Source organism: Canis lupus, chromosome 25 (assembly GCF_048164855.1).
Source record: "Canis lupus baileyi chromosome 25, mCanLup2.hap1, whole genome shotgun sequence".
NCBI lineage: Eukaryota > Metazoa > Chordata > Mammalia > Carnivora > Canidae > Canis > Canis lupus.
Window position 1 is genome coordinate 12,880,320 of NC_132862.1, and position 16,261 is coordinate 12,896,580.

Below are 16,261 nucleotides of genomic sequence, written 5' to 3' on the forward strand. Positions count from 1 at the left end.
GAAAAATTATTTAAACTCTCCAAGTCTCAATACCACCCTTTATAAAATGAGGATAATAGTAAAATCTATCCCATTAGACACTGTGAGAATTATTTTGAGAAAATGCACGTAAAACAGTAGTGTACCTGGCTCAGAGTCAGCATTCAACAAATACTGATGTTGTCAATATTCTTGAGAATTTGCCAATCCTTTTGAAATTTAATTTATATCTTATGTATATCTTATGTATATCTTATGTATATAAGATCTTATGTGTATATACCTTATGTATATATGTGTATATGTATATCAACTCATGAAATTTCTAAAAGCAAGAGGCCATGTTTTACTTTTGTTGTTCTGGTGTTATCAGTGTTGTGTCAATACATATTTGTGTACAAGTAGGAGATCAATAAAATGTTCAAGTTAGTTTCTCCTAGTATGAAGCATTAGTTTTTCTAAACTTGCCTGAAATATTTCAAAGGGAGATGCTTCATTTTTAGTTAGAATTGGCTGAAATTGCCATTCAAGAATTTACAGACCTCAGTTCATTCCCTATTACCATCCTATTTCAGAAAGCAAATTGCTGATTCAAAATCAAAGGGACCAGAGAAACTGAGATTTAGTTCTGCCAATGTACTTCTCTTAACTATTGTTTTATGCAAGCCTTTTGTTCTACATAGAGTCAACATTTAAAAAAGAAAGGAATATGTACACATATTCTAAGGGCCAACAGGCCTAAGATAACTAAGTAAGATCCCAAATGGGAGGTGTTCACAGAAGCCCTCTGCTAATGATTTTGCAAGTCCTGCTGTGAGCAGTGTCTAGTTCCATATCCTTCTTGAAGCTGTAAAAGCCAAAAATGCATATAATGTTTTCTGCTTCACTTCTAATAATTTTCCTGATGATATCCAATATTTCCTGCCTTTTAGGATATAACTGAACACCAAGGGAAATAAGGAATGAACCCTAAACCCCTGACAACTAGAAACTTTCATTTGGATATAGGCTCTAGATTTTTCAATCTCTGAAAGAAATGACCTTGTGCTTATCTATGATAAAAATCATATGTCATTTTTCTTCCCACTTGGACAACTTTATAAGCTCTTCCTTGAGTCTTTCCCAATTGCACAGCTTTTCTGATTGGAACAATTTAGTAACACCTGCTAGTCTGGAAACTCTGTTGTTTATTCCCAAATCACATGAAAATGTTTAAAAAGACAGCAGAGAAGTGCAATTTTATAAATATATTTAGATTCTCTTCTTGAAGACAAGATGACTTCTATTCCAACTCTACCCCTGGCCTATAAAAATTTTAGTTTGAAAATTTTCAGTTTTTTAAAAATTAATTAGACTAGATAGTTAGAGGGTAGAAATAAAGAAATTAAAAGCTCATAAATACCTTCTAAGTACATTGTATTTACATAAAAAGTCTGATGATGAGGTTTTAGACACAACACAAAAAGCATGATTCATAAAGGAATAAAAAAGACAGGCTGGATTTTATTAAAGTAAAAAAAATGTTCTGTTAAAGACACTCTTAAGAGAATCTCAGGTCTTAAAGTTTAGGAGTTTTTCTTTGGGTTTTCTCCAACTTGTATTCCACAAGCAGCAAATGGGAGAGACTTGCAACTAACTGAATCCTTGCCTTATCTAACAATAGGGATATATTAGTGATTGCACACTATTTCACAAAACTTGTCTTCAACTCAGCAAGGTTGTATTAGTTAAAGCCTCTTTAACATTATTGTATTTCCAATATAGAAATAGCCAGTCCCAGACTGTCTAGCATTTGCTTCTACAGTACCTTCTGGTAATGCCATTAGAGGGGTTGTAATAATTCTAAATTCTTAATTTATAATTTCATTACCTTTCTTGAAACAACTGCTTTTATCATTATGAAGTAGAGTTATGTTCATTCCATATTGGCTTCTTCATTATTTAAAGTACTGTATGGTAACTTCATTTTTTAAAAAGATTTTATTTATTTATTCATGAGAGACACACAGAGAGAGAAAGAGAGAGAGGCAGAGACACAGGGGAAGGGAGAAGCAGGCTCCATCCAGGGAGCCTGACATGGGACTCGATCCTGGGTCTCCTGGATCAGGCCCTGGGCTGAAGGCGCTGAGCCACCCGGGCTGCCCCATGTATGGTGACTTCAAATTCAACAAAGACATAAGCACAAATCTACGTGAAGGTGGCGATTAGATTGGTAGATTTGCATATTTTAATTAATGCATAGTCTTAAATATTTCTTATGAGAGTGTATCTTTAGATTTTAAGGCATATGCTTTTGAGACAAATGTTGGTCATCTTTTAGAAAACTGAAGATGTTTAAGTGGTTTATTGATCTTAATCATATGCATTAAAAATAAGTTTAATTTTTTCTGGAAAAGATACCAGCAATGTAAATTTCCATTGAAAATAATGGAATGTCACATAATAATAATGATGAGACTATATCTATTGCCAGGCAGAGTCTCAAGAGGGATATGTAAAGATTAAAATACTTTTTTGGGTGAGTTGGGTTGAAATTTATATGCCAAACTGGATAATATTAGAGCCCATGCTATTCTTGTTTCTCAATGACAAGTGCTCTTCAAAATTATGTGTATATACTTCTTCATACTCCACCTCCATCTGGCCTTTATAAGAACAGACAGTGAAACATTCAGGGGATAAAAATACAAAGTTAATTTCCACCAAAATATTAGATTTAATTTTCACATTGAAAGATCATTGCATGTAAGATAGTTCCCTGGCTTATTCTCTAGGTCAAAAAGCAGAATAGGACACACTTCACATCACAGTAGCACTTTTAGTGTTATTTTATAAATATATGTTTCATACTTTTGTAAAATGTTCAGGCCTAAATAAAACAATGTATTTCATTAGATGGTTTAGCAATTACTCTATATATTTGGGGAACATATTTGGGTCCTTTGAAAGATAAATTACTCAAAAGGAGGTTTTGAATTGCATGGGCATGCTCAGTGAACCTCTGAATGTTATCTTCATAACCCTCTTGAATAGTATCTGAGCGCATCCCGCTAGTCTCTTAGCTAGGGCACTCAGATGAGGGGAAAATAAATTTCTGGGAGAGTACGAGCAGCCAAGGTTTCATTAATGCAAGCTCTCAGCCAACAGAAAATATGGCCATCTTACTGCTTTTTTTCTACAGCTGTGGAAGTAATTAGATGCTAAATTATGGTGCTTGGATGTATTATGGGGTTACAAGGCACTTGAAACAAGAAATAGGTATTATGCTTCAGAAAAATAAGATGACTTTTTAAATACATGCCCTTTTTCTTACTGGGTAGATTCTTCTAAAAAGGAGCACAAAATTATAGAAGGCTTCTCAAGCTAATTAAAGACAACATTTCAAACCACTCTTTCTTTTGATCTTTTCTTAATTCAAATTAACCAGTTATCTACCACTTAATGGTAGTCTTTTGGAGAAGTAAGTTCATTTCTTAAATTTGATCAGGAAAATTAAGAATAAATAATAAAATTATATAGGATTATTTGTTGTCAAATTTACAAATGTGAACGACAGGCAAAAACTACTATTTTTTCTGTACCATTCTCAGTTCCATCATTAACACAAACTTTTTTAAAAAAGATTTATTTATTCATTTATGAAAGACAGAGAGAGAGAGAGAAAAAGAGAGAGAGAGAGGCTGAGACACAGGCAGAGGGCAAGCAGGTTCCATGCAGGGAGCCTGACGTGGGACTCAATCCCAGGACACCAGGATCATGCCCTGGGCCGAAGGCAGGCGTTAAATCACTGAGCCACCCAAGGATCCCAAATGGTTTTACTATCTATAACGGGATTACTTCACCTCTTACTATGTGGAGATGGTCCACTGTAATCTTGCTATTTATTCTATTTTATTTCTGAAAATGAAAGTATAATTATGACTTATACTTGAGAGATTTTTAAATTCATTTTATATCTATTTTGAAACAAATTCTATTTCTCATTCTGTAATATGTCATCTCAATCTGTTAGTTATAAAAACATAAATCTACATAAGTATGTTATAAGAAGAATCTCAGGGGAAAAAAAACTATTAGAAAAAAAGCAATGGCAAAAAAACTTGAACAGAGTCTAATACAGGGATTTTTCCCATAGTTACAATGCTACACTGATTATGGGATAGCGAGTACAAGTCTCTTGAAATACAATAACTTCTCTAAGTTTAAGACAGTATTTAAATTGTCTCAAAGAACACTTTTCCCTCCTGTTTTCACTGTCAATCATACCCTACAGATAGGAGAACAAGGATGTTTAGAGCTTGGGCTTTGAATATTTGGGTGCCCCAATCCTTTAGGGTCATGGGTGATATATAATATTGGAGTAATCTACCATAACCAAAATATAAAGGAATTATTTTGAAGACCCTTAGCAATTAAATTGTTAGAACAAAAACTAGGGTCAGGTTAGTAGGAAGGTTGACTAACTTTCCCTTTGCCTGGCTATACCTGCTCAAGAGCCTATCAAGTCTCTTGATAGTAGCCCCTTCTTCGACCTAAGGTCCATCTACTACTAAAGCCTCTACACACTGTTTTCCTTAACATCTTCCCACACATACTTCATGTATGTAGGATGCTTTAGTTAGTAGGCCTACTTTTATCACCTTGCCTCCTCAAATTATTTCTAGTCTATTTTGTGACCATATCACAAAATAATGATAAGTCAGTGAGTGTTATAAAACCTCAGTCATAATTAGAGGCAGGATAATGCTATATGAATGAAAATAAGGCTAAGTAATTGATGGGAGTCTAACTGAAAAAATAATGTGAAAATCTGGGTGTAAGTACTGTGGAGACAGGAAATTCCATATTTGCTCTCCAGAATTTTAATTTTCCTTGATATTATTTTGAATATTATAGTCATATGATAATCCCATTGTACAAATGAAAGATTATTTCATAGTCTAATTCTTATAGAACAAGTATTATACTGCTATTTTGTCTCATTCCCTTATTGTTTTTATCACTAAGTTACAAAGGTATTAAAGAGCTATTATTTGCATTTTATGTTAGCCCAGGTGAAAGTTGGTTCTAAGTTAGCTGTCTTATTATATTTTCTTATTATTAAAGTAAAAAAAGACCATAATTGAGAAAAGGATTTAAAATAAATATTAAATCTCAAATATTTAATTATTAATTAAATATCTGAATTTTATGTGTTCACTATATGGAACTTAGTTGTATTCATTCTTTTATCTCAATAAGACACATGTTGGTTTCATATAATCTAAAAAAATAAATAAGGGAGGAAATTTTTAGAGATATGGAAAATAATGGAGTTAGTTTTGATGATTTTTTAAAAAGATTTTATTTACTTATTCATGAGAAACATAGAGAGGAGAGAGAGAGGCAAAGACACAGGCAGAGGGAGAAGCAGGCTCCATGCAGGGATCCCGACGTGGGACTTGATCCCGGGTCTCCAGGATCATGCCTGGGCTGAAGGCGGCACTAAACCTCTGAGCTACCCAGGCTGCCCCAGTTTTGATGATTTTTTAATAATCCTTGGCGTACTTTATTTTTCAAACTAAAAATATCTATGTATTGTTTTAATGTATCTATTTTATTTAAAAGCTAGTCATCTAGGCTATTAAGATTATTATGTAGTAATAGTTAAAAACTATTGTATACCCAAGATAATATATTGGATAGAACTTTTCCATTAATAAATGAAAAAAAAAAAACAAACCTCAATTTCAAGTCACTTACATAATGTGGCAGACATTGTTGCTTGACTCACCAGTGCCAGTCTTTTCCTTCTACTCTGATGACAAAGGTCAGATATGCTCAAGGACCAAATCCTCCTCACATGACTCAGAAGTATAGGTTGACTATCATTAATACCATTATATTACTCCTTCCTATGACAAGCTTGGTGGCAAATTTGTGACCCAACTCTGGACATTGAGGTATTTGGAGATCTACTGAGAGGTATCTTGCTTTGAAAAAATAGATATAAGGAAAAAAACCACCCTTTTCACTTACAGATTTTTTTTTTTTAACTTTTTTACTTATTTATTTATGATAGGCACACAGTGAGAGAGAGAGAGAGAGAGAGAGAGGCAGAGACACAGGCAGAGGGAGAAGCAGGCTCCATGCACCGGGAGCCTGACGTGGGATTTGATCCCGGATATCCAGGATCGCGCCCTGGGCCAAAGGCAGGCGCCAAACTGCTGCGCCACCCAGGGATCCCCACTTACAGATGTTATTATGCCTACATGTAATATCTGGAACTGCCATACTATTTCCAACAGGTCAAGCATAAAGCCTGAGCATTGGCCACTGGGTTCACAATGTGTACATCCTGGTGACATGGACAAAGTATGTTTGTTGAATGCTCATGTAAAAGTCTGATTGAAGTAGGCTCAAAGGGAAATATTGGTCAGAGAATTGAAGACAGAAAGCATAGTCTATTTTTTTTACTAATAATATTGAAAATAATAGTTAAGTGGGATATTAGCTATAGGGTGTGGGATTTTCAGAGAAATGATTTTTTTTAATGAAATTACTACAGAATGCTTGTATGTTGACAGCAATAATGCAGTAGAGGGAGAGACTGATGATGAGGAGACACAAGGGACAATTGCTGGAGCAATGAGCTTAAATAAGCCAGATTGGATAGGACAAGCGTACAGGTGTAGGTTTAGTATGGTGACATCATGGGTGAAACAAGCAGGAAGACAGAGTGTATGAGCATAGATGTAGGAGAGTAAATGTGATAGTGTGAACTTGTGGAAATTCAAGTTTTCTCTAATACTTCTGTGTAATAAGAAGCAAAGTAAGGATGACAAGCAGCTGTTGGAGTTTTGAAGGGGAGGGAGTAACTATGACACGATCTAGGCTAATGAGAAAATGAATTCACTGAGAAAGTGAAGTATATTTGCTGGGCAGTACCAGCTGTTCATTTGAAATTAGCAGTTATGAATTTAACTTGATATCAGTCAGCATAAATGAGTTTTTTTTTTCTTAATGACAATTAGCTGGATGGTCAAATAAGTTTAGGAGTATTTGGATATTTTACAACTCTTCTCTCCTCAGAGATTCACATACTTTTCTCTTGAGTGATAGTGTTGGATTGTACCCCCACAAGTCCTAATCCCTGGTATATCATAATGGGACCACATTTGGAAATAGGATGTTTACAGAAGTAATCAAGTTAAAGTGAGGTCATTAGGTGGGCCCTAATCCAATATGACTAGCTACCTTAAAAAGAGGTAAATTCAGACAGAGGCAGACATGCACAGAAGGAAGATGTGAAGAGACATGGGAGGAAGACATACATATGAAGAGGAAGGTGGACCCTTAAGTCATTTTGTCATGAGCCAATGAATGTCCAAGGCTACCTCAAAACTGAGACAGGCAAGGAAGAAGATTTCTCCTACAGGTTGCAGAGGGAGCAAGGTCTTGGTAACACCTTGCTATAGATCTCTAGCCTCCAGAACATTTCTGTTGTTATAAACCACCCAGTTTGAGGTACTTTATTACAGTAGTCCTGGGAAAGTAATACATGTATTATACATATTAGGTAAGTAGTATACTTATTACTTAAAGTTAATAATAAATTATTGTACCTTTATGAACTAGCCTTTCCCAAATTTATTTAACAATAAAGTCATTTTTTTAATGGAATTCCTACTAACATCTTGCTGCACAAGTGTTTTCTAAAATGTTTGGAGAAATCCTGACTTCATACAGCCCATATTTCTCTGCCTCGGCATTTTTATTTATTCCACTTCCTTTATTTGGAATTAGCTCCATTTCTAACTTTTGAAATACTTCAAGACTTACTTATCCACTACCCCATCACTAAATATTTCTTAATTCATCAAAATAAATCTTTTAAAATGCTCATTATATTTTTCTTATAAATTTGTTACCTTCTTATTTATCTTATTTCCTAGTATATGGTACAGTTCTCTAAGTTAAGCAGCCCATCTTATTACTCTTTATATAGTATACATGCAGTGATTCGTAACCCACAAGTAGAAATAGAAATGGCTTTGTCAGAATTCATGCTAAGCCTTTCCTTTCCTATAATCCTCATTGCAACCTATAAATGGAAGTTCTTTTGACCTATGCTAGCATGAATATCCTTGATTTGGCATGCAAGTTGTAACACTAGATGCTCAGTGATTCTTTCCAATTTTTCATTCTCCTACCACTATGCAGTGGCTTTTACAAGTTACTAGTTTTAGTATGTTCACTAAGTACCTATTATGTAGATCACAGCGCTAGAAGCTATCATCACATTCTTTTTTTAACCCTCACAAGGATCTTGTGATTTTTGCATATGGGGAAGTTGAGGTTCATAGAAGGCGAATAATTTGTTACAAGATCACATTGCCAGGTTGAAGATACAAATCCAATTGTTCTTACTCTAGACTCTATTTTCTCCAGTATCCCATGCTGCCTCTATTTTTGGCAAGAAATGTTCATGATTGAAGTAGAATGTAAACTAGCAGAATTACCAGTTATATTTAAAAAATCATAAACAATAAATTCTGAAATATCTTTGGAGTCCTAATTAAACTGAATCTTTAGGTTTTACAATCATTAACTTTAGTTCTATCTCTTTGAGCAAATAAGAGGCTTTCAAAAGTAAGTTAGGTATTTACAATTTTTAAAATATTGCTTCAAAATATAATAGCATAGAATTGTTACAAAGCATGCTGGAAAAAATACAGGTCTCATGGAATATTTTCTATCTGCCACAATCCTCTAAAAGCATATTTGTTTGTAGAGTATCACAATGCACCTTAATAGTAATTCAATTCATTTTGACAATCAAAACAAGTTGTCTTATGACCCCAGATAACCACCTTACAAAATCTCTAAGTGATCTAATATCAATGGTTTGCCTTTAAGTTTAGAGAGTTAATAGCTTTTTTAAAAAGATTTTATTTATTTATTCATGAGAGACACACACAGAGACAGAGACAGAGACAGAGACAGAGATAGAAACACAGGCAGAGGGAGAAGCAGGCTCCATACAGGGAGCCCGATGTGGGACTTGACTCCAGGATTCCAGGATCATGCCCTGGGCCAAAGGCAGGTGCTAAACTGCTGAGCCACTCAGGGATCCCCAAGTTAATGGCTTAAAGTAGAGATGAAATATGGTTCATTCGAGAAAGCTATTTTAAATAATTTACCCTTTCATCAACTTACCTCCATGACCATATCTTCTGTACCATGTAAACTCTAGGAAAAAAAAAAAAAAGCAATTTTAATCCCAAAGCAGCCCTTCAAAAGTTGTGGTTTCAAACATTACTCAAATAACTGAGATTCTAGTTAATGAAATGACATTACTGGCCCTTTACTATTACAGTTGATATATCATTCGGTTTGCAACTATTTATTTCATATCTTTGCATTTTATAGTTGTGTAAAATTTGTGGTCAGTAGGTGGGTGGGGGATGGGGTAAATGGGTGATGGGCAATGAAGAGGGCATGTGATGGAATGAGCACTGGGTATTATACTATATGTTAGCAAATTGAAATTAAATTTAAAAAAATGTAAAATAAGACTTGTAGTCAATAGAATTAGGATGAGTTTTTCAGCACTAATACGGTTATTATTTTATTCATTCATAAAGATAAGACTTAGTCACAATTACCCTACCACAAAATTTTCTTTATTATATTTGTATAATATGTATATAAATATGCATGTACTTGTGTGTATATAATTCCTGTGGTTATAACAATGTTGTTAAAATTCTCAAGTACTGATGAAATTATTATATTTTTTGAATTATGAAGTCATCATAATAAAAATTACTCCCCAAAATAAAATAGAATTTTTATTTTCTTAGTAATAAACAAGAAATTCAATAGAATGACTAGCAGGTTTATCATTAAAACAATCAGTGGGAAAGGAGAAAAAATGAGTGGAAAATATCAGAAAGGGAGACAGAACATGAAAGACTCCTAACTCTGGGAAAGGAACTAGGGGTGGTGGAAGGGGAGGTGGGCGGGGAGTAGGGGTGACTGGGTGATGGGCACTGAGGTGGGCACTTGACGAGATGAACACTGGGTGTTATTCTATATGTTGGCAAATTGAACACCAATAAAAATAAATTTATAAAAAATAAAATAAAACAATCAGTGGGGATTGATAAATGAAGGATAAAATCCATCTATGTCTTGAACTTAACATCTCAATAAGCATTAGAATTAAGGTAATTGAGATGAAGGTATTAGAAATATTGATTGTTAGAAAACTTGCTGCCTTCAGATAAAAATAATGCATCCCCCTTGTAGAAAATTTTTCTGAATCCTACATTTGAAAGACAGAGTTATAGTATTTCTCCTAAAACCAGAGCACTTTAAAAACTGTTTTGTTATTTTTAATGTCCTTGAACACATTGTAAATTATTCTGAAATTGTTTTTCACAAGTTGACCAGCAAGTAATAAAAATTAGATTAAATTAAAAACAAAAGTAACAAAAGTTTAAAATGCATTACTTTATAATTTTTTGACTACATTATACTTTTATTTATGCTATTGAGGCTATTTGAGTTTAGTGTACTATATGCTGAAAATACTATCTTATGGTGAGCTATTGTATATTTTTTTTACAACAGCACAATAAATTATGTCAATTTGTCAAGACTGGCCATAGCAGGAATTTTTATTCCCCCAGCAACTGACAAATGCCATACATCAAGGATATTTTTCTCTTCCAGAGATTCACATTTCAAACATTGCCAGTATACTACTATGTAAGACTGATTAAATCTTGTGAAATTTTACTTGAAAAAAGAAAAATAGGGTCAACTTTAATATACATTTATGTGTACAACACAGATGTCAAAAATATTAATTTTAACCTCATGTACCAGATTTAATAAAGTGAATACACACATATTGATAATATTGACATAATTCATGGAGAATATGCAAAGGATATTTCTTACCTGATAAACAGCTTGTAAAAGATATTATCACAAGGTGACTGACCAGCAACCACATTTTCATCTTGTTTGGAGTAAAGGTTAGTTTTGATTTTCCAAAAAAGCTTTGGGTTTATGGTACCTGGATAATAAACACCTGCATCAAAAACAGAAAAAAAGAAGAAAAAAAAGGAAAAGAAAAAGATACAATAGGGAAAAAAAATAAATGCTCATCACTTGGGGTCAACAATATTATCAATTTTATTTTAGTTTATGTTTATTATTTATAAAATAAATTTTAGTTTACTTAAGTATAATTATAAGCACCATGTTTTATGAAACAAGTAGACTTAGTATCAGAGGTTTATCGGCTGCTTCCAGTATTAACACTATATGAACATGAACAAGTAACATGATTGACATGTTCTAGTTTTTACTCTAACAATTGAGCATAATAGTACTTTTTCCACAAATAGCATAGTTATAAAATTTCAATTTTGATCAATTTAATTAAAGATCAAATTTAACTGAAGGGCTAGCAGGAAGATTCAATTAAAGATATGTTTGTAAAAGACCTTTGTAAACTTATAGGCGTATTACAAAAGTGATATGTTTGGATTACCAATTGGTGGCTGGTGGAAAATCTTTTGCCAGAAATGCTAATTTTAAATGCTAAAATATATTGACTAATAATACATTCATCCGTCTTTCTCTGCTTCCTTTTTTTCATTTATTCATTCAACAAAAAGTAAGTAAGATTTTTATGTGTCAGGAAAGAAGAATCTAGGTTTTGTGGAGACTTATCTTTAAAAGTTAGAGAGCTGTATTTAAGGACAAAAAGACAAAAAATACTGATGTAAACTAAAATACAAACTATGCAGTAGTCTAATTAAAATACCTTGCTTTAAAAAAACTTTTTTAAATTTTTATTTATTTATGATAGTCACAGAGAGAGAGAGAGAGAGGCAGAGACATAGGCAGAGGGAGAAGCAGGCTCCATGCACCGGGAGCCCGACGTGGGACTCGATCCCGGGTCTCCAGGATCGCGTCCTGGGCCAAAGGCAGGCGCTAAACCGCTGCGCCACCCAGGGATCCCAAATACCTTACTTTTATAAGTTTTAGAAAAACTTAGGATCATGTGATTATACTGGCGAGGCTTCACCCAGCAGGGTCTTGGAATAGCCTCATGTAAGGGAGGTACCTCACAATTTAAGCTTCATTATCTTTGTGGTAACTCCATTTCTGTGTGCAAGCATATAGATAGAGAAATCAGAAAGAAAGACATAGTAGGCTTGCCCATAAGAAATTTGTTTCTCAATGGGAACACACAGATGTGTACAAAAATCAGTGTGATTGAATAGTTGTTTGGGCCTATGTGTTATTAAACTTGAAAACATAGTAATTATTTAAATTGGAAGGACTGTAAAATATATCATGGTGTGAATGGATCTGACTGTGGTAGACAGTGCATTATGGTGGAGGTATTATTATATTCTTAGATTTGAGTCATTTGGTGACTTTAGAACCCACTGCTTCTTATATAATGAACATTGTGACATTAGGTATTTTCTTTCCAGAATTGTTTTCATACTCTATTTTAATTTAGATTTTACATTCAACTCTATGTCCTGAGATTTTTCAATGTTATTTGAAAACATCACTTAATATCTTCCAAAGTTGGAACCTATTGTGCCCAGTTGAAGAGGGCTCAGGTTGTGATCACACAGTCCTGGGACCAAGTACTGCATCAGGCTCTCCACAGGGAGCCTGCTTCTCCTTCTATGCCTATGTCTACCTTTCTCTGTGTGTCTCTCATGAATAAATAAATAAAATCTTAAAAAAAAAATAAATGCCAGGATCACTTTAGACCAGTTTCTTTTTCTTGGACATATGTGAGAAGGTGAGAACTCTTGGTTTGTATAAATTATATTTTCTGGACTCTTAATTTTAATGTAATTGTATTTCTTTTACTAAGAAGACAGAAAAATAATAAATAAATAAATAAATAAATAAATAAATAAATAAATATTGGATTTAAATAGTTCTGAGTTACCTATTACTGTTATAATTTGAGAACTCTAAGCAATTTTCACAGATATTCAACTTTGAGAGCAAGGGATGGAGCAGCAGTTTTGATATTGAATGTAGAAGAACCAGCATTGACCAGATAGAAGAATAATCAGGTAAAGAATGAAGAAAAATTTCTGTGAAAGTTTATAATTTTGATGGAGTATGTTAGTGAGATTTTGGTTTATTTATCTCATTAACTTTATAGGTAGTATCAGAAAGGAGAGCGGGTCTAAAGAAAAATTAGCTGTACCAACAAAGAACAAGTGATTTCAGAAAATTGGAAATAAGATACATAAGAATTTTCTAGGTCTGGGATGTCACTTGACATTTTCTCCTTAGGTAACAACCACAATATGTGGGAAGGTGTGGCAAGGCATGGTCAAAAGAGAACAAGGGGAATTCAGTCAATATCTGGCTGAATTTTGGCCTATCCATTTTTTATGCTAAAATATTTTTTATTTGTCATATAACTAGATTCTCAAAACAAAAAAATGAATTCCATCTCAGATATTTCAAAAATTCAGAAAGTCCTCATATAAATTTGGGTGGACATATTAAAATAAAATTATGAAATTTTGAGTTAGGTCCATTAAATTTCTCTCTTTAGAAAGGGATGAATAGGAGAATGTATCCAGTGGAATTAGAACTCATCTTAGCTCATGCCAAATTTGGATATTGTATTATCTAGGCAAGTCACAAAACAAGAACTTTCCTTACTTCCTCTATCAGAAAATGCTAATCAAAACCTGCTGCAAAGCTAAAGCCAGTGCCATTAACCAGCTTTTAAAACTATAGTTGGGGGTTTTCTCATAATTATTCAAAACTGCTTAAGATTGATCTATGTATGAGCATATGTTATCTAACAAAAAGACCTTATCCTTATTATATTTTCCAAAAATTAATTATGCTAGTAGATTTGGCTACTGGAACCAGGGCCATAGCTCAAGTCTAATGGTTGAATATACCAGACATATAAGGTTTTGTGGTTGTTTTAGATATTACTACAATTAGTGATAAATTACTCATGTACTAAATAATGAACTTTAAGATTTTTTTGTAATGTAATCTTCATTTTGTCAAAGTTTTCACAAATAGCACATGTACAAACACCCTAGGTACTTATTATGAAATGTCTCTCCACTAATGGCAAAGCCTTTTTTTATTGTAGTAAAATATATATAACATAAAACCTACTATTCCAACTATTTTAGAGTGTACAGTTCACTGGTACTGTGTAAATTCATATTGTTGAACAATCATCACCACCACGCATTACCATAAGGCTTTACGTCTTTCAAGACTGAAACTCTGTACGTATTATACAATAACTCCCCAAGATCTCCTCCTTCAAGCCTGTGGCAACCAACAGTCCTCTTTATTTTTTTTTATCTTCCCTTTTGCCCATACCCCAACATCTGATAACCTCCACACCTTCTGTTCCACCCTCTGTTACTATAAATTCAGCTTTTCTCACTCATTCTTTATGTTTTTATTTTTTTTAATTTTTATTTATTTATGATAGTCACAGAGAGAGAGAGGCAGAGACACAGGCAGAGGGAGAAGCAGGCTCCATGCACTGGGAGCCCGATGTGGGATTCGATCCCTGGTCTCCAGGATCGCGCCCTAGGCCAAAGGCAGGCGCCAAACGGCTGCACCACCCAGGGATCCCTCATTCTTTAGCTTAAAACTTACAGCAAGTTATTAATCCCTGACCTTGGTTTTCTTCATATATAAAATACAGAAAGACTATTTCATATGACTATTATAAGAGTCATATAATATTGTGCATGTGAAATATTTACTATGAAAGTATTTAATAAATATTAATTTATTATTCTAGTAAGCCACAGGCCAATCAGGTCAGGGAACATGCCTCTTGTTCATTGTTGCTTTTATAATGCCTGGCACAGGGATCCCTGGGTTGCGCAGCGGTTTAGCGCCTGCCTTTGGCCCAGGGCGCGATCCTGGAGACCCAGAATCGAATCCCACGTCGGGCTCCCGGTGCATGGAGCCTGCTTCTCCCTCTGCCTATGTCTCTGCCTCTCTCTCTCTCTCTCTGTGTGACTATCATAAATAAATAAATAATTAAAAAAAATATATAACGCCTGGCACATTGAAGTCTCTCAACATACATTTATTGAATAAATGGAGGAATGACTGAGCTATTCCATAACTATTCTGAAGCACTCACCATAAACAAACTGAAATGTAACTTTAATTCCGTAAAATAAGGGTAGGGTGGTGAATATAAGTAACAAGGAATGTTGACTATTGGAGCTTAGCTTTTTGTTAGGGATTACTGCTGCTTATAACATAGTCTAGAATATTCTAACTAGCAATATTTTAAGGCATTTTTTAATATGCACTTTGTTGAATGTTGTTGGAAATCTGTCTTCTAATCTGAATATTCACACTGGAGTCAGAAGGAAAAGTTTTCATTATTTTGAGCATGTCTGTGTCATACCATACTATCTTTTCCCTCACTCCAAAATATTGCCTATTTCAATAGGACAGTGAGTCATCAGCCTGACAGCATGTAATTTATTTCATTTAATGGGTTTCTTGCTGTTCAAATATAAAAGCATCTTTCACATCTTGTCCACACATTTGTTTTCTGCTAGTGATTTGTTCTATTGTGTCACCAGTTATCCTATCATTTGTGACTCCCCGATCACATTCCCTCAGCAGTGCTGCAGAAAGGAGAGATGGAGAGGCTGAGCCCATTCTTGCTAATGCAGAAGAAACTGCTCTCCTTACTTTACTCCGGAGGATATACCCCTCAGTAATTCACATCTCACCTCCCAGCCCCAACAGGCCTGAAAGCACTACAGCTAATGAAGTGGCAAAAGAAGAAAACAAACAACTCTAACAAAGGTGCTGCCATTTATAGGACCAGACTTTTTTTCTTCTCTATGGAGAAGAAAATACATAGTGATTAAAAGCAGGAACCAGGGATGCATTCCTGTCTGTGAGACCAGTTGTGCTGGCCAACTCCCTGAAAGTGTTGGCCTTTGGAGTGCATTCAGAGCCCTGTGGCTTCTCTACTCAGTGGAGGCCTCTCACCCAGAAGAGCAGATGCAGCATCCCCCAAACCATCACAGATATCCAGGTGTCTAGTCACTGCTGTAACCCTGACATGTGTTGGCACTACCTTAATCTCCAAGGGAATTCAACTTCTTTTCTCCAGCGTCCTTTACAGTATGCCCTAGTCACACATTAAAACAACATGTGACAATGAGACAACATAGTATGGCAATTCTATGTCTTCCTTCCTTTTCCTCCTTTC

The 16,261-nt window shown here is 34.4% G+C and overlaps 1 protein-coding gene across 4 annotated transcripts in view; it reads right to left on the reverse strand.

Annotated features, from left to right (window-relative positions):
• The window catches only part of CNTN1 (contactin 1), a 349,581-nt gene that overhangs the window by 153,569 nt on the left and 179,751 nt on the right, over positions 1–16,261 (reverse strand). For all 4 annotated transcript variants that reach the window (XM_072798336.1, XM_072798338.1, XM_072798337.1 and 1 more), the window contains 2 exons: positions 10,930–11,062; positions 9,178–9,210 (listed from right to left, as the gene is read on the reverse strand). In XM_072798336.1, the coding sequence (XP_072654437.1) occupies positions 9,178–9,210; positions 10,930–10,990 (94 nt within the window). In that variant the 5' untranslated portion in view covers positions 10,991–11,062. The remainder of the gene's footprint in view (positions 1–9,177; positions 9,211–10,929; positions 11,063–16,261) is intronic.